General features: G+C 38.4%; 1 protein-coding gene across 2 annotated transcripts in view; it reads left to right on the top strand.

The window, feature by feature from the left end:
- The first annotated feature begins 9,241 nt into the window (after window positions 1–9,241).
- LOC117399853 (1-phosphatidylinositol 4,5-bisphosphate phosphodiesterase gamma-1-like) overlaps window positions 9,242–20,104 on the top strand; it is a 60,532-nt gene continuing 49,669 nt past the window's right edge. For both annotated transcript variants that reach the window (XM_059023037.1, XM_059023036.1), the window contains exon 1: window positions 9,242–10,482. In XM_059023037.1, the coding sequence (XP_058879020.1) occupies window positions 10,224–10,482 (259 nt within the window). In that variant the 5' untranslated portion in view covers window positions 9,242–10,223. The remainder of the gene's footprint in view (window positions 10,483–20,104) is intronic.

The following is a 20,104-nucleotide window of genomic DNA, read 5'->3' as shown; positions in this document are numbered from 1 at the left end:
GATTGTAGTTAACAAAAAACTACCAGACATATTCCACACCAAGCACATCCATTCATTATATAGCTCTCAAATGAGCATGTTTGAAAGAAACCTATGTTATAGCAAGCATGTATTTTCTACACTGGGTTAAAGACATCTCTGTTTGCAGGCCTTGCTTTCAGATAGTCTTACACTTTTATGGGGACCTGTGGCCGACGGGTACCGCTGATTTTTGTACCCCATGGAATGCTGTAACCCAGCGTAGACGTGTTTTTTTTTTTTTTCCGAAAGACACGTGAACGGGAACGCGCCTCACTCTGTTCCCCACTCCTCCCACTGAAACGTGATGAACTTGGGCACTTTGTTTTACTTAGTTTGAGGCACGAACGCGTCACCGAGTCGATGTTTGGTTTATATGTAACGCTTTCAGGTGTCTCTTCCTCCCTCAGTATTGATGATTTGCACCTGATGTCAGAAGTCACGTGCTAGCGCGCTTGTCGGCCATTTTGGGCATCAAAAACCTTCAGACGGCATATTGACAGTCTGTTTTATTTACCAGGGTTTTAAAAAACTAAAATAGAAGACGGTTGTGTCGTTGGATGCAGCAAAAGACAAGGCCAAAAGCTGAATCTATCTTTTTACCGCATACCAAAAGATGCTGAGAGACGAGTAAGGTGGATTACTGCCATCCATCGTAAATACTGGAAGCCAACAACGTACAGTCGTTTATGCAGCGAACATAGCAGGTAAGATCCCGCTTTTCAAAAATATGTTATGTTGTAATTCAAATCAACCTCTATATATTTGTCACAATCACGTTAAAAATAGTTTTTGTTGTCACTGAAATTTTTATTTATTTTAATGTGTAGGGTTCCCGCCAAGTCGCGCTAGTAACAGTGCATTGGTGGGTCAGTTTTTTGTTGTTGAGTCGACATTTCTAGCGTTTATTATGTATATAAAATACACTTTGCAATCAAGTTGGTCTCATATATAATGCGGTTAAAAGTGTTTCCCCTACCATTCGGGCACAATCCCGGGACACGACAGAACGGGATTTTAAACTTGCTGCTAAATTGAAATAAATTAACGTGTTAAATTAGCCCTACATCTTTGCTAAAATGAATCCTATTGCGCATAATTCAGTAACAAACAAGTCATTCTAATCAGTTCAACATACTGCCTCCGATCAGCTGAGCAATGTTACTGATTCATGGGAGAGTAACTGTACGTTTTAGCGATTTATTATTAACAAACAGAAAGTAAGCGACTTTTACGTATTAGTGTCTGCAAATAAATAAATAAAATATTATTATTATAATTAATAATGAAATACATGAAAAGTAATATCTTGTACTCGTTATTATTATAATTATTCAATTGTTTGCCGTGCATGGTAATTAAGCACCATCATTACTAGTTTGATCGAAGGTATAGGAGCTAATTAACCCGTTCTTTTCTCTCAGTTTTAAGTAGTCTTTTTAAAATGCTGTTCTGGCTGAGTGTGTCCCGGGATTATAAAGCGCACACCCTCATAAAGGCGGGATTCTTACAACAATGTCACCCTATAATTCGTATAATTTAAAAACATAACAAAACTACAACAACAAAAACCTCATAATTCTTCTTTGTAATTCTGGTCTTATATTTCCTTTGGTTATATTCGTGCTGTCACTAGTGCTAGTTTATCAAGTGAAATTGAGACGTGATTACCTTAGCCATGATAAAATGACGGACGCGTCCCACTGGTATTACAAGCACTGATGCAAACATGTCAGCCATCCTGATACGAAATATGCATCAAGGCTTTTGTATGCCTTCTTGGCCGGTGTACGGGGAGATGTTGTTTATTACACAGTGATATATCGTGAGACGTGAAGTCAGGCAGGGATGTACTGTCACACTTGACAACCTCAGAGATAAGAGACCAGCTGGCAGCAAATACACATAATTTTTGAAACCCGGCGAGCAGAATGTTCTCGATGTATCTGTCTCGATGTTCACCTCTTAGATGACTGTTTTCATCGGATAATGTAAAGTATGTTTTTTTGGACTTGAAAAATATATTTAAAATATATATATAATATATATATATATATATATATTTCTACGTCTTCGCAGGTTGTCAGAACACGTCCAAAATGGCCGACCACACGTGGGTCCCGTGATTTGGTGACGTATGTGCACAGGCATCGCTGTTATTTTCATCCTGGAAAAAATATGTAAACGTAGTGTAAAACATGTAAAACTCAGTTTCATTTTGTCATGCCAATAAAGCATTTTTTTAATTTTAGTGTGTTCTTTAATTCTACGTAATCTCGTTCTCTGCACACAGTAAACTTTTCAATGTATTCTGTATTTAATTTAGAGATTGCCATTGAAACATTTTTACATCAATTTGACCAACAATTTTACTGTAGCTGTATTTGCTGTTTAAATACTACTACAATAAAACTGGCTTTTATCATTATACCGCATCCTTGAACTCCCCTGCAATGAATCTGTGTAGTCATACCATTTTCAATGGCACACCGTTGGCAAATCACACCAAAAACACAGTACTCCGGTACGGCCTTTGTAAAACTCAGGACTGAGTTCACCTTCAAACTCGGCGTTCGCTGATTGCTAAGGGCGTCACACGGGGGACGAACTAAAACGAATCACTAAACAGATTTGTTTAGGCTCTGTTTATTGGTGTTAAAGATATGTGCTGTCATTCCGTTTTGTTAATTTTTTTTCTATGAGCATTCTGTTTTGTCATTCGTTTCAGTACGTCCTGTCAAGTTGGGTCATGACGTGCATCCCTCCCCTTCCATGGCGTTGACATTTTAGACCAGGTGGCAAGGGGCATTTAATGCTTTTATTCTTTAAGAAATGCACAGGCAATAATAACTAGGATAAACTATACTGTATACTATAGCCTATTCAGCTAGCCAAAGAATCATTTTGTACAGAAAAGTGCAAAGCATGTATGCGCTAAGAAGGTATGTATGCGCTTTTTAGGTCTGTACAGGTATATAAATCCATTTTATTTTCAATTCCGTCTTACTTATTTACAGTTTCGGTTGTATAGTATAACGTCTTGAGAAACATTATGTACAGAAGTAAAATATAAAGCAGGTATGCGCTAAGGGTACTGTATCGACCCCCGTGCCAGCCGAGAAATGCAATGGTAACAACACACTTTAGCGGTGCCCAGATCGTAAGACAGCCCACTTCATTCAGGTGTGTGATTAGAGCACGTTGGCTTTTTTGATAACATGTTGTGATTGTAAACCCCATTCCTTTCATTTATTTGTTACCGTATTTCAATTATGTCTGTATGAAAGTTTTGTCCAAATGTTTGTTTTTTATTCACATAGTGTATTTGGATAAACATGCTTTTTGTTATGTCAATAGGCTACATAAACGCATTTATTTTCAATGCTCTGTTATTTCGTTTGTACAGTTTTGCACAATCGTAATATACCAGTATGTAGACGCATTTTTTTTATTATTATTTTTTTTTTTTAACACACTAGGCTGGGTATAGCCTATGAGCGTTTTAGGTCTGTATATGTATATATAAACCTATTTATTTTAGATTTTATGTTCCTTATTTACAGAGTTTCAGTTGTATAGTATATAATGTACCTGTGTATACAGTCATTTCTGTTCAAATGTTTGTTTATTACATTTTTGTGCAGCTTACATTTTTAGTTGGTTTCTGTACAGTGCATATGTAGTTTGTATGAGGAGTAAAAGCGTAATTTTCTGTTTTAAGGATGTCAAATGTGTAGATAAACACACTGGATAAGCTTTCATTTATTAACATTTTATGAGAGACTTTGGACTTGGGCTTGGGCTTTAAGTTAAAACTGCATATGATTTTTAGATAGATATGTAGGGCACATATTTTAAAGTGTTTTTATTTTGTTTTTACATTCAGTGTGACGTGTTTGGGATGGGCCCATCGAGACTGCATTTCCAAGCAAGAAGAATCGGAGGACTTCAAGAAAGAAAAAAATCACTACACCTGTAATAAGTGCTGATAGAGTTCAGTCTAGGGGTGTGCCAAATCTGTAGTATATACAAAAACATGTATAGTTGTAGATATGTTCAATTATAAATGTTGTTTCTCTTTTTTGTCCTCATTCTATTATAGCTCACTGTGCACATGCAGTGTAGAAAAGAGCATTTTAAATGGAAGCGCACTGTACAGGCACCTCTGAAACACCCATCAGCTACTTTGACAGTAGTAGAAACATGGACCTGCATGAGAAATTGTTTGAATACAAATGTACCACTTTTTGACAACAGAAAAATATTCATCAGAAACTGGTATGTGCATGAAAATTGTTTAAATATAAAAGTACCCATTTTTGACAGCAGTAAAACACTTACCAGAAACTTATGCACATAAGTGTTTCAAATATACATTTATTTTTACTTTTCTGGATTTTTGTGTCACCTTATTGGTATCCTTAAAGTAAATGTATATTTCTTCTTTATAAACGTATATTTCTAGTTGTTTGTTTGGGGGGGGTGCTAATATGTGTTGCAGCTGATAGATGCCTCTTTTGTTGGTGAATGCTGTAGAGCAGGGTTTACCAACCTTGGTCCTGGGGACCCCCTGTGTCTGGTGGTTTTCATTCCAACTGAGCTCTCATTTACTTAACAAGACCCTTAATTGAACTGATAATTTGCTTAATTTGACCTTTTTAATTGTATTTCAGCTCTTACAGTTGCAGAGTTCAAGTTAGCTATACCATTGTATAAGTAACTTGAACTCTGCAATTGTAAGAAGTGAAAACAATTTAAAAGGGTCCAGGGTTGAGAACCACTGCTCTAGAGAACAATTGTACTCCTTCAGTACAGTATATACAGGACTCCAGCTGAATATTATAATACTAATGTTTGAAATCAGCCTAAAATTTGTGAAAATGACACGTTAGATTTTGATAAACATTGCACATACCTGGATAAAGCTACGTTAGGAAAAATGCGAAGTGTAGCTCTCTACTCTAGTTTCTGATATCTGGTAGGAGTAACAAGCTGTGAGTGAACTGCAGGTGTTCTTGCAATATTGAGTCTGTATTCCTAGGCTGTGTGTGTGTGTGCTTGAAAAGTGATAATCACCTACACTACCTTTCACATAGTGCCTTAAAGTTATGCCTTTACACAACACTATGTGAAATGTTCCGTGTTGCTGGTGCCCCTTCACTTTTTATTTTTTTCTACAAATGAGTGTCCCCCCCCAACACTACACATCCCCTTCTGTCCAATTACTTCCAATAGTAATCTATATGTGTCTGTCTTGTGCATACTTTTTCAAAAAAATTACACCTGATTTGGGCAAGGCAGGGCTCACAGTTTAATTACACAGTGACTACCTGAATAGCAAAAATAGGTAGTAAATGGAAACAAAACCTCCTAAATTGTAAAACAGATGAGATTCAAAATACAAACAACTGAACAGGTTTATTCAACTTCTATGAATGCAATATGCATTTCAGTTCAGCATCTAACTCACTTTCCACATATAACTTTTTAACATCTAAAATTGCATTCAGTGAAAAGGTATAATTGATGTTGTATTGATACTTTTAATATTAAAATACACAGCCAATTAACTAATCTTTTAGGGATCATGGTAACAAAGAAACTATCCGAAGGAAAAGTGCATATGTAGTTTTAAAACATTTTATACAATCAATAACAAAAGTTCTTTCATTTCTGTACAATTGCTGGTCTTGTAATTTGGCAAATTATTTATTTTTCTTTGTACCTGATATGCAGCTTTTACTTAGAAAGCCAAATCATTGATCATGCTGTAAATTTACATGCTCAATTAATTTGCACTTGCAGTTCTTCATTGATAATTCAATATTTACCGTTGTGTTGGCCTCTTCGGTTCCAAAATTCCATCTGACTCTTGTTAGAAAAAACGTTGAACTTACAGTACTGTGCAAAAGTTTTAGGCAGGTGTGAAAAAATGCTGTAAAGTAAGAATGCTTTCAAAAATAGACATGTTAATAGATTATATTTATCAATTAACTAAATGCAAAGTGAGTGAACAGAAGAAAAATCTAAATCAAATCCATATTTGGTGTGACCACCCTTTGCCTTCAATTCTTCTAGGTACACTTGCACAAAGTCAGGGATTTTGTAGGCATATAGTCAGGTGTATGATTAAACAATTATACCAAACAGGTGCTAATGATCATCAATTCAATATGTAGGTTGAAACACAATCATTAACTGAAACAGAAACAGCTGTGTAGGAGGAATAAAACTGGGTGAGGAACAGCCAAACTCAGCTAACAAGGTGAGGTTGCTGAAGACAGTTTACTGTCAAAAGTCATACACCATGGCAAGACTGAGCACAGCAACAAGACACAAGGTAGTTATACTGCATCAGCAAGGTCTCTCCCAGGCAGAAATTTCAAGGCAGACAGGGGTTTCCAGATGTGCTGTCCAAGCTCTTTTGAAGAAGCACAAAGAAACGGGCAACGTTGAGGACCATAGACGCAGTGGTTGGCCAAGGAAACTTACAGCAGCAGATGAAAGACACATCATGCTTACTTCCCTTCGCAATTGGAAGATGTCCAGCAGTGCCATCAGCTCAGAATTGGCAGAAAACTGGGACCCTGGTACACCCATCTACTGTCCGGAGAAGTCTGGTCAGAAGTGGCCTTCATGGAAGACTTGCGGCCAAAAAGCCATACCTCCGACATGGAAACAAGACCAAGCAACTCAACTATGCACGAAAACACAGGAACTGGGGTGCAGAAAAATGGCAGCAGGTGCTCTGGACTGATGAGTCAAAATTTGAAATATTTGGCTGTAGCAGAAGGCAGTTTGTTCGCCGAAGGACTGGAGAGCGGTACACGAATGAGTGTCTGCAGGCAACAGTGAAGCATGGTGGAGGTTCCTTGCAAGTTTGGGGCTGCATTTCTGCAAATGGAGTTGGGGATTTGGTCAGAATTAATGGTCTCCTCAATGCTGAGAAGTACAGGCAGATACTTATCCATCATGCAATACCATCAGGGAGGCATCTGATTGGCCCCAAATTTATTCTACAGCATGACAACGACCCCAAACATACAGCTAAAGTCATTAAGAACTATCTTCAGTGTAAAGAAGAACAAGGAGTTCTGGAAGTGATGGTATGGCCCCCACAGAGCCCTGATCTCAACATCATCGAGTTTGTCTGGGATTACATGAAGAGAGAAAAGCAACTGAGGATGCCTAAATCCACAGAAGAACTGTGGTTAGTTCTCCAAGATGTTTGGGCCAACCTACCTACCGAGTTCCTTCAAAAACTGTGTGCAAGTGTACCTAGAAGAATTGATGCTGTTTTGAAGGCAAAGGGTGGTCACACCAAATATTGATTTGATGTAGATTTTTCTTCTGTTCACTCACTTTGCATTTTGTTAATTGATAAATATAAACTATTAACATGTCTATTTTTGAAAGCATTCTTACTTTACAGCATTGTTTCACACCTGCCTAAAACTTTTGCACAGTACTGTACAAATAATAACCGGAGTACATGATTACATAATATGGCCTTGCTTTCCACCAGTACAAAATAATGAAGAAAAAAAGGTTTTCTGTCCCAGAGCAAGTGAAGAGCATATCAACACACAGATTATGCAGCAGAGCAACACCTTTGCAAATCAGAATTTAAGCCTAGTCAGAAAGCAGGTTATGTATTAGAATTAGTTGGAATATAAATGTACCACTTCTGTAGTACTGAAACACCTGTCAGAAACTTTAAAAGTGCTTGAAATACAAACATCACTTTTTGACAGCAGGAAAAAATCCATCAGCAATCAGTATGTGCCATTAAAGTACTTAAAATATAAATATACTTTTTAACAACAGCAAAACGTTTATGATAAACTGGTATGCAGATGGAAAGAGGTATAACAGTTTGACAGCAGTACAACAGTTACCAGATCTTTATTTGTTACATATACCAAAATATGACAGCGTACCATTTCTTGATGTTACACGGGTCACTGTTTTGGTATGCCTACCGCATTCCGACGTTACAACGGTAAACAACCCTTCCGGCGTTATCCTCGTTCTTCAAACAGTATCAACTCTCTGACATAGTCCATGTGCTAAGTTTTTTTATTCCTCTCAGAATGAATGCAATGCTAATATCTATGGAGGTATATAGTCCACTAAAAATAAGTGATACAGAAATCTTTAATATTGTAGAAGAGCATTTACAAGCTTGCCGATCAGCGCTCACGTTATGCAGCAGAAGAACGGTCTCGTCTGTATTGTTCAGCACTGTTTAGTATATACCTATCTTTACAGAAATGTCTGAATAACTGTGGGTCCGTTTCATCTGCTCCAATATCTGCAAAATTATGGAGACATACCCCCACCCCACCCCCCTTAAAGGAAGAACTAGGCTGTACAATATTAAGTGCATCTGTATCATTCGTGGTACAGTATTTCGTATCCAGTTCTTACTTTGTTTCTGTTTTTCATCACATGATTTAATTTTTTTTTTTTTTTAAAGAAATCGGTCTCCTATCCTCTGTCCTATCTCAATTTAATTCTCAACTGTGTGTCCTCTGGTCCTGGTTTGTAGTCCCCCTATAATTCTTTGTTCTAAATAGATTTGATTCCTTCAGCCTACCTTCGTGGACTATCCGTCAGGGCCACAGTGTCCCTTTGATACTGTGGTGACCAGTACTGAGCACAGTAGCACCACTGCGTTTTATACAATATTTGCTGCAGAATGGTCCAGTCATCATTTTAGACGCTACTCCTAATGAAACATTAATTTGTACAGTCATGGATGTAATTACCGTTCATCCAAGCATTTATCTGATCTGCTGTCTTGCCCGTTGTGACTGAAACTGACTTGCAACGGGGAAATGCAGCTTTTATATTGTAGCGATCTGTTGCAGAAAGAGCCGAGATGCAAAATACTTTAATCAGTCATGTCAGGGACAACACGCCTACACCCAAGTATTTATACTACACGTGCTACAGTACTGCCTATTTTTGTGTTTTTAAGAGAAATTCAGTTGCCTGCTGAGAAAACAATTCCATTTTCAACCTGATGATTTCGCTGTTTCTCAGTAATTTGAGAACCACCCTCTCTCGCCCTCATTCTGTATTTCCAAGATGCAGTAATATATATATATATATATATATATATATATATATATATATATATATATATATATATATATATATATATATATATATATATATATAACAAAATCCTTTCTTATCTCTTTCCGGCCCCTGTGTGTGTCCGTTTCCTCTCTCAGACGCCGTCGATTTTACTGGACTGAAACTGAGCGAGTGTAGAACCGATACCAACATGCCTACGCCGGGATCCTAGACTGAGCCCTCCGGATCGCCACTGCCAGAGGAATCGGGGGCGGAAAGGAAGGAGGACCCGGAGTAGTCGGTGGATAAAGGGCATGGTTTTAACAGAGGGAAGGATTGGTTATACCGTGCCAACGCGCTACCTGACGCCGCGTTGATTACAGACGCTAAAGCTTCTCCACTCTCCCGTTTCATCTTCTCTTTTTGCTCACATGTAGATTGTATTGTTGCGTTTCGAATTCGCGATTGTATTTCAGTGAAATACACTGAGTTAGGCGATGGTGGTTTCTGAGCAAGAGGAAAACAAATTAAGAATCGCCACTTAGAAATTCCTCTATCCCAGAGGGAAGCTGGAAAAGCAACACATCGCACCGCTTTTATTTCTTCTTCATCCTCCACGGTGGAAACTTTGTAACTTCGCATTGTGGATTATAATAACATTGATTTTAATGTTTTAAGAAGGAACAAAAACACAGCAACATTTTGTCTTTTTTACGCTTTACGCAAATGGTTTAATTCAGTTTTTGTACAGTATTTTTTACATTAAGTATTATTTATATCGTAATTTTGTTATATGTATTGTAATGTATAGTCGAATTATTTATCCATTTTTATTTTAATATTATAAGAATCCCCTTCCAATATAGTTGTGATTTTTAACATACCATACTTTAAAATGCGAAGTATTATTTTAATTATTATTTATCCGTTTTTATTTTGATTATATTCGTTTTTCATTTTAAAATTCCATTTCAGTATTATAAGGACCCCTTCCAATATTTCTCGGCCATATTTTTTTAAACCGCGTAGTATTGTCATTCGTTATTATTTATATATATATTTTATCAGTACAGTATTAGTGATTCGTGTACTGTGAGGTGTACTTTTGTCATGCTCTGAAGATGTCCCTTGTCAGAGTAGGCACCAATTCGAATGGGTGTTTGGAGGACACCGCTAACGGCACAGTACCGAGCAGCACTCTCCGGATGCTGGACTGGGGCGAGTCCGGCGCGCGGGTGCTGCGGAGCTTGGATATGGGCACAGTCATGACTCTGTTCTACCAGAAAAAGTCCCAGAGACCCGAGAAAAGAACTTTCCAGGTTAAACAAGAAACCAGGCAGATCATATGGAGCCGCAACCGCGACAAAATAGAAGGAGAAAGTAAGTACTGTAATAATAATAATAATAATAATAATAATAATAATAATAATAATAATAATAATAATAATAATGTACATTGGTATTATTGTAACGAAAAAGTGTAAGGTACTGCACGCAGCAAAGGTCATCCAAAATGATCTAGACAGTATTCAGAACTGGGCAGACACATGACAAATTACATTTAATAGAGAAAAGTATAAGGTACTGCATGCAGGCAATACAAATGTGCATTATAAATATCATATGGGAGATACTGAAATTGAAGAAGGAATCTATGAAAAAGACCTTGGAGTTTATGTTGACTCGGAAATGTCTTCATCTAGACAATGTGGGGAAGCTATAAAAAAGGCCAACAAGATGCTCGGATATATAGTGAAAAGTGCTGAATTTAAATCAAGGGAAGTAATGTTAAAACTTTACAATGCATTAGTAAGACCTCATCTAGAATATTGTGTTCAGTTCTGATCACCTCGCTACAAAAAGGATATTGCTGCTCTAAAAAGAGTGCAAAGAAGAGTGACCAGAATTATTCCGGGGTTAAAAGGCATGTCATCTGCAGACAGGCTAAAAGAATTGAATCTATTCAGTCTTGAACAAAGAAGACTACGTGGCGATCTGATTCAAGCATTCAAAATTCTAATAGGTGTTGCCAATGTCGACCCAAGGGACTTTTTTCGACCTGAAAAAAGAAACAAGTGGAGATTAGAGATTAGAAAAAGGGGTATTCAAAACAGAAAATAAGAATAACTTCTTTACACAGAGAATTGTGAGGGTCTGGAACCAACTCCCCAGTAATGTTGTTGAAGCTGACACCCTGGGATCCTTCAAGAAGCTGCTTGATGAGATTCTGGGATCAATAAGCTACTAACAACCAAATGAGCAAGATGGGCTGAATGGCCTCATCTCGTTTGAAAACTTTCTTATGTTCTTAACTTGACATACTCTTTCATGAATTTTGGCATATAATAGGGAGGAACAAAGTCAAAAGTATTTCGCCAAAATAGTTTTAAGCAGATGTTCTGGCACCAGTAGCTGCTCAGAACAAATTCTTAATATAACAACTAATTTCCCTTTCTGTAACCTGAAGCAAAAATGTAAATATTTATCTGTCTTCAGCCCTGATGATGTTAAACTTCCAGAAGCAGCCTTTTTGGGGGTTATCTTACTGTCAGTGGAATTTGTTCTGTTCTGAAAAACCCCCCAAAAACTGCTGCCAGTAGATGTTTTTTTACAGGTTGTGATCACTGAATAACAATAATATTAATATACATCATTTATATCGTTGTACTTGGCTTACTTTTCTGTCAATTTGCCTTCCATATGGGACAAAGCCAAATATATTCCATAAATCCACTTTTCTTTCCTTTTTTTCACACTCCCTCAGTCTCGGTTGTACGTTGGCTGCCCAATAAACAACAGCTTTTGTAGAATAAATTATTGGTTATGTTTTGCTTGATGGCACATAAAACAAACAAAAACACTTGTGTAGCATTAGGGTTCAAAAGAGTACTTAACTTCTGCCATGAGCCACATGGTATTGTTTAACAGTTTAAAAAGCAACAACATATTCTTTAATAAACTATTTCCCTATTAGTTATTTTGTAATACTACTACTACGACTACTACTACTACTACTAATAATAATAACGAACCTCGGTCAGTGTTAAATATAACGCCGGTTTGCTGGTCAACTGATGGTGCTCGTTGGGCTCAAGCAATTCTACTGTGGTGTTTGCTAATGTGTGCAGTTGACCCTGTTTGTTCTGAGTGTCTTCTTGTGATCACTTTGGTCCTGTCCACACTATGCCTTTAACCCGTATTAGTTACCTTTAAACTGGCTTGAAAGTGCTAAATACGGTTAGCGTCTACACTAAGCAGCGTTTAATACCGTACTCGAGAACCGGACTCAAGACCACCTCATGGTGTAGTCTTGAGTCTAGTTCTAAATTAGATTGCATCAGGTAATGCGGTTTGTCAGAAGTGTGGATGCTGTTCCTCCAATTCCCCGAAATGCATTCTGATATGTTTTGGTGCGTGGACATTACACATACAGTACTGAGAACAGGCGCCTGAAGGAGTTGAGAACAACTATCAATACCGCAATACCATTTTTAGGCTCATGTTGTAAAATGGTGGATCGTGGAGCAACTGGTCAGATGCTGTAATCAAGACACTTATTGATATCTGGAGCGATGAAATCGTTCAAGGAGAACTTCAGAGTTCAAAACGAAATGCACACGTTTATGATCAAATATACTTGTATGCAAGAAGCAGGCTTTGAAAGAACGTCTAAGCAGTGCAGGAGCCTAGGCAAAGCTTGCCTTTGGCAAGACTGTTGCTGCCTTCTCCATCGCTGATACCTTGTGTTTTTAAGAAACAAACCCATAATCTTCATGCTAAGCAGTGTTATAGTGTTCCATGGGCACAGGCCCTATATTTGCAATGTTGTAAACAGACAGTGCATGGTGTGATAAGCCTGACAAAACATGAAACGTTACCTTAGTGTGGACGCTTTGAGCTCGATTCATTCAAACGTTTTTGAGTACGGGTCTTGAGATGGACAGGGCAAGAGGACTAGTGTGAAGCGATGCTGAATGTGAGCCGAGAAGACACTCTTCTTCTTTTTTTGTCCGCTGGTATTCTGTGTGCACGCAGGGACACTTTTAAATGGTTAATAAGACGTACTGGAATGTTGTGAAATTTTTTGTCAGAGTGTGGCTTCATGAATTATAGTTCTCTAGTTCAAGATTAACCCCTAAGTGACAATGGCATCTTTAAAAAATAATAATAATAATACTTTTTTTTTTTTAACTAGTACAACATTGTCTTATTGATGATAATGTTTAATGGAATACAAAAAAAAATCATTAATTTAAGTTCTTTGATACGATTATTAAACATCCCACTTTTATCATTTTGTAAAATGTATGGTAAATTCACAATAAACACCCGTCTGCTCTTATGGGAACTCTCTTATTTGTTTAATTCTCTTAAAGGGGTTGTAGCTACACCAACAAAATACTCTCCCAAATCTCACTGTAGGCCTCACTGCGCAGTTTCAACAGAAACATGATATTGCAAACGAGTATTTGAATTATAAAACATGACAGCTGGTGCTACAAGGTGAAAGAATGTTCTCAGTTGACTTACCTTGTTCCCCCAGGAAGTCCGCTACACTTGCACTTTCTAGATCATTTCACTTCAGCACTGTCTTTGTGTTCAAAGCATCTTACTGGCTATAAAGCTTGTCAGTCATTACTATCTGCAGGCAAGGCCCGCGAGCAGAGATTTCTTTAATCGAGTGCGGTACCAGATATCACGTTTCAAAATGAAAGCATGTGTTTGCTAAAATGTAGGTTTCTTTCAAAACTACACATGTGAGACCTGTATAGGGAATTACTGAGCACGCCATGGAACATTTATGGAATTACTTTTATAATATTTCATAGAATTATCAAAATTAAAAAGCCTTTTAAAAGTATAGTATAGTGCAGGGGTAATAAACCCTGGTCCTGGAGGGCCGCTGTCCCTCCTGGTTTTTGTTCCAACTGTACCCTAAATTATTCAATTGGAACAATTAAGTGCTTATTAAAAGTTTAATTGGTCCAATTAATTAATTTTAGTGTTCAGTTAGAACAAAAACCAGGTGGGACAGCAGCCCTCCAGGACCAGGGTTGAGTAGCCCTGGTATAGTGTAATAAAGCAGGATGAAAGCATGGTGAAGCCCAGACAGGTATAGTAAAGCATATTCAAAAAGACACGGCAAACCACAGTAAACAACTGTGCATAGTATAACCATGGAAAAACTGCACAAATACCGTGCAGATTTACTGCGATAAACTTTATAAGGGAAAGAACCATCAATGAAGAGCACAGTGTAGATCACAAGTCCATCCAGACCAGTGAACCAGCTGAGATCATCTCCCTTGACATAACAATCCATGTGGAAATACAGAACACTGTAAAACCTTGGATGTCATTGGATTAATGCTATAATATTATTCTTTTTTACTGAACCCATCTACTGTGAGACAAGAATTGCCCCCCTGATTATACGACTGATTTAATGGCAATCCGTCTGTATCAACATCAAAGCTGTGGGAAGGCTAGTCGTGCCCTCTATAAAAGTTTACCCTGGTGTTAAAGAAGACATTGAGAAAGACTTTTAGTCTAAATGTTTGGCTGTGAATTTACACTGAAGACATTGAGAAAGACTTGTAGTCTAAACATTTGTCAGTGAATTTACACTGAAGACATTTGAAGTTTCCCATGGTAAATGTGCACTGTAATCTTTTACACAAGTTTTCACAAGCTTTTCCCATGGCTATACTATACATCTACCATAGTTTACCACAGTTTGCCGTGCTTTTTTATTTGCTTTACTATACCTCTCTGGGCTTTAGAATGCTTACCTCTGCTATACCATGCTTTCACTATGCTTTACTACACTTTACTATGCTTCCACCATGATATGGAGCTGTAAACGTTTTCTTCAGGTTGAACTATAACTGATCCTGCACGTTCCTCAGTAGATCCCTGTGGCCTGAGTAAAGAGTAAAGAGAACACTGCCTTCGCCCAGGGACGGACACGAGCGCAGCTGTTTTGGGGAGTGTTGTCGGCTGTCCTTCTCTTTAGGGCTGGCGTTAGTGGAGCTGTGTCTTTGAGGAGAGCTTCATACTTGAAGTTCATCTCTGGTGTGTAGGCTTTCTCTAATGAAATGAGAGATGCCGTCATGCAGTTTGGGTTCTGTCTGCTCAAACTGTGCAAAAAGATTTCTGTTATAATAAGAGATACCGTGCATACGATGCATTAACCCTTATAAAAGTTCCCCATAGTAAAAGCTCAGCAAAGTGCAATAAAGCACAGTGAAAGCATAGGTGAACTTTGATTAAGAAATCAGTCAGCTGCTAGGAACCAGATGAGCATTGATGGGCCGAATGGCCTCCTCTCTTTTGTAAATGCATTTTCAAACAGTCAGAATATGTTGAGAGACTTCCCCATTAAGTTGGGTTGGTATAGAGAGTCACTGTAGCGGCTCCACTCATTATTCTTACTTGGCAGGAGTAACCCTGAATGCTGAGTGCCTCATGTGTTCCTGTAATCCTGTGCTGGGGCACCTGCACTTCAATAAAAAGCTTTGAGGCATTGCTCACAGCTTGATGTGCTCTAGCAGAGCCTGAGCAGCCGTGGGTGGCGCCCTATTGGCAGCGTTCTCATTGGCTGAGTGCCTGAGTCATGTGACTTTGTTGTAAACCATAACCAGCACATTATAGCCAGATCTGGAAGCTGTAAATATGAACACTGTGAACAAGAAAAAAAAGAAAAGACGTGCCATGCTTTCAACTGTTCTAAAAATCCCCTGTGGTATTCCACGATTACAGCATAGCAAAGAGGAATTCCATGGTGAAGCACTGGCCAGTAAGGTTAATCCCATGCAAGCATACTAAAGTATTGCAAAACAGTTTTATACCGAAGGTCAGTAGGCCTCTAGTAATGTCCCAAAATGAACTGAAATTCTTACAAAATGTTTTTCAAAGTTGTTATTATCAGTGGAACTACAGTCATCCAAAGTTCAGCCAAGATTGCTTGGGGTTTTTTAAAGACTGCTATTCCATTATATTGGTCCTGTACAGGGGTGTAGTGCTGGGGGGTCGCGGGGGAGCGCCCTCACTTCTCTTGGGCAGGGAGAGCACCGCTCTCTAGAATATTGAACTGTTTTGCTCCTATTAATATATGGCGATAGATATACATGTGTATATAACCCATACAAATAAGTAAAGAATACAATAACCGTAAGAAACCCTTGAGAGATAAATAATGAACAAAATTGAATACAGCATGTCTGGTCTAGAATGAGTAAGAGAGGTGAAGGGAATCTGTATCAACGCTGTGCTGAGCTGTCAATGTTTTACAATTAATAATTGGAACAGTTCTTATTTTTAGACCCATCTATAAGAAATAATGTAGATAAAATAAGCTAAAGATTTATTTAAAAGATAAAACTCAATCGCAACAAGCAAATAAAGGGTACCTGTGGCCTTACACATTTTTTTTTTGCAAACGGATGAACTTCTGTTTCAAAACCTCAGTCTCATTCACTCTTAAGCACCTGCAATAGGACAGTGAGATGAGCTGATTCTGGATCAAACTATTCTCTCTCTCTCTCTCTCTCTCTCTCTCTATATATATATATATGAGAAGGGGGAGAGGGGTAGTGTTACGCATAGGAATAATAATAATAATAATAATAATAATAATTATTACGCTTTTTTAATCATGTGTGTATTAGTGTATGAAACCAGTTCTGAAAATATGTACAGTATTTGTGTATTTATTTATCTTTAATATAAATGTACTGTAACTACTAGTGATAAACTGCGGTTCTGTTGAGTGTATGGGGAAACAGGGACTGCAGGCGGCGTGGTAGGGTTGAGAGACGGGGTGGGTGGGGGGGGGTAGATAATAGCGACATCTAAATATAGCACTACACCACTGGTCCTATGTGGCGGAGTGTTCCGCACCTATGTATTTATTTATTATTATTTATATTATTGTTTGTGGCGCAGATAAAAGCGCCACGTATTTGTTATTTGTTATTTATAATTTAAAACCCTGTGAGGATGTGTGGCTCTCAGTCCCCTCACACGTGTGTCTGCTCCCCTCCCTGCCAGCCTCTGTTTCTCATTACTGTACCTGCGTTGCTTTCATGTGCACTTGTGGTTTTCCTCTCTCTCTCCTGGCTGGCATGTCTAATAGCTCACAGATAGGAGAGGGGAGATGGGCTTGGGGCTGGTGAAAGACATGTTAAAGTTTAACGTTTCCACCATGAGAGGCTTATTAGCAAGCAAGCCAGCGAAAGGCACACCTCTGACTGCTAACTCCTCAGAAGCTAGCTCAGCATTTCAGTTTCTATTGTGCTTTCAGTGTTATGGAAACTCCTGCCCCAAAATGATTCTCTCAATAAAGTTCCATTGCTGGCGGTGCCCAGTAAAAACCTTTTCTCTGGCCTGATAGAGATGTATTTCACATTTCCATTTTACTTCATGTATGCAATCTGATATGATATAGACCCTGTCAAACTCACGGACCATGAAAGTTCAATTCTGAGGAAAGAAACATTTTTATTTTTTACATGTAATATTGTATCAAAACATTTTTCTGTTTGCTTTCCTTCCTCCACAAACTGGCCGTGGCGTGCTTGTTTATGCCGCAAAAGTTGGTATTTTCTATAAGTAAGATATCAGCAAGAATATACAGTAGCTCCCCGACCTCATTTGAAGGTACTGTACGGTAATCTATTTCTTTTTACAAGGCGGTACGACGCTTGTCCCTTGTGACAGATGAGCTGGGCGTAGAGAAGTGCATTCTTCAGACCAGGGGTTTTCTAGTCTTTTTGAAATCTATTAAAACATCCTCATCTGAGACCAAATTTATATATTTAAATAGTTGGTATTTTGTGAATATCAGTAGAGTTTGTGTTAAGTAATACACAGTGGGCTGAGTAATAGAATGTAAATTCTTCCTGAAAAAACATAAAAATAAGTAATGCATTTTATATTAATCTGTATCACACCATCTGCAGAAAAAAATATATAATCCAGTTCTTATTTTTCTACCTCCTCACAACTCAGTTTCACACAAGGGGTTACTTTATAAACATACACATCTGGAATTCGTTTTGGGGGAATTTATTTTGTAACAGAACAGAAACTGCTCAATAATGCGCCTCTTGGGGGGGAAGTGTCTACTACTTCACCAGGCTTCTCAAACCTTTCACCTCTGGAGGCCGGGTTCTCCATTCGACCCAGGCTTTAAGTGATTAAGTGTTTGAGTCTAAAACTGAATATATTATAAAACCGTTCAACATTACAAAGTGTCTTGCTCTATCTTACTTGAGCTCACTTTTAATAAAGCCTGTTATCAGTTACAGTTACAGCGTCCGTTCTAAAAAAATCTTTCTAACTTTACCATCCCAAAGGTTCGAACAGTTTGGTACAATATCATCCCTGTACTAACTACCTTGGGCCTGGAATCAGCTTCCTGCAAACTTCATAACTAGACTTTGAATCCCTCACTGTCAATTCTTTTAAATACTTTGGAGACTTCTTGTCATTGTCATGCTACAGGTGCGGTTTGTGTCCCTCATAATATCTCTGAACTGCTGGTGACTCTTTCTCTCCTTACTCATTTACCAGGTGTTTTTTTTATTTTTATTGTAACATGTTCTGTGTTTTGCTGACTGATCTGACCTGTTTGTGTGTTAGATCCTCTTCAGTCTGAATGGGTACAGATAGCCTGAGAATAAGGCATAGAAACTGGGAGCTTTCTTTAATCTAGTGTAGGTCCAGACAGCATGTTTTCAATTGAAATACATGTTTGTTATAATGTGTGTTTATTTCAAAAATCCATTTTTGAGACGTATGGAATTTATTTTGTTAGCTGCAATGACTAGTCTTCTTAATATAAAAACTATTCCCCAGGTTGTGGCAAAGTGTTAATTAGCAGAGCAGGTGCCGTAATCCAACAAGAAAAGACAGACAACAAAGTACGGGTGAAATGGTTTCTGTTTTATTTGTAATCCAAATGGTCTGATGACCCAACAGTAAATAATAGGAGGACTGGCAATACACAGCGATGTGTATTGCGCATGGAATAATTATGGGTTGTAGTCCCGTAAACAATAATAAACAATAGTCCAGTACAAACAGACACAAGATACAAACACTGTCACCAGTCTAAAGTGCGTGCTGTAGTGCTCGCTTTGAAGTATAATTTATTCGTGATACTATGTGCAGGGTTGTCCAGTTTAATGCTGGCCATGGGCGACAGCTCCAGATTGTGTTAGCTGTCTAGTCTTAATAAACAAACAAAGTATGTTTTAGACAGACAGACAAAAAAAATACTCACGGTAATAATCACAGTATCGGTCCTTTCGGTTCTTCGCATAACCATCACAAGGAACAGATCACCTCACCTCAACCATGACCCCTTGGTTAACGAGCGCACCCGCTCCTCCAATCTGTGCATGCCACACCGTTAACCTTCTGAGTCAATGATTTAGTGTACCGTAGCTCCGTCCCCTTTCTAGATGGCTGAGTTCTGCCTAACTCTGGTGGGCCATCCAGTCCACGGTACTCTGTTCCCTTTACTCTGCTCCCTCACAGGTCGGGAAGGAGATCTAACACCAAGAATCATTCGATCTCTGTCACACAGGTACTGCAAAAAAAATAGCACAGTTCTCCCCAGCACAGCACACGCACGCACCCCACAAACACTCACACCTTGTTGGGGTGCTGGTAGATGGATCAGGGCTCTAACTGCACAGAGCAGCAGTTTAAAGCAGCACCCAAGCACTTTGTTTAGTATGTATTCTAGCATTGTTATCACCAAGCAAGCACGGCAAGGTAAACATGAAGCGACTCGGCTACAGTGCAGTATCTCCAGTGCTTTTGACATTTAACTTCCTTGACACGAGCAAAGCAATACCACAGAGTAAATTACTGTGGATTGTTAGGCACAACTAGGACAATTTATGTACTGTGTGCAGTACGCTCATACAGTGAATGCCATCGAAATGTTCCTTAATGGTCTCTTTACACAGATATTCAGCCTCCATGCATA

This window comes from Acipenser ruthenus, chromosome 4 (assembly GCF_902713425.1).
Source record: "Acipenser ruthenus chromosome 4, fAciRut3.2 maternal haplotype, whole genome shotgun sequence".
Lineage (NCBI taxonomy): Eukaryota > Metazoa > Chordata > Actinopteri > Acipenseriformes > Acipenseridae > Acipenser > Acipenser ruthenus.
The sequence above is the reverse complement of the archived record's forward strand: the minus strand, read 5'-3'. Positions and strand labels throughout refer to the sequence as shown.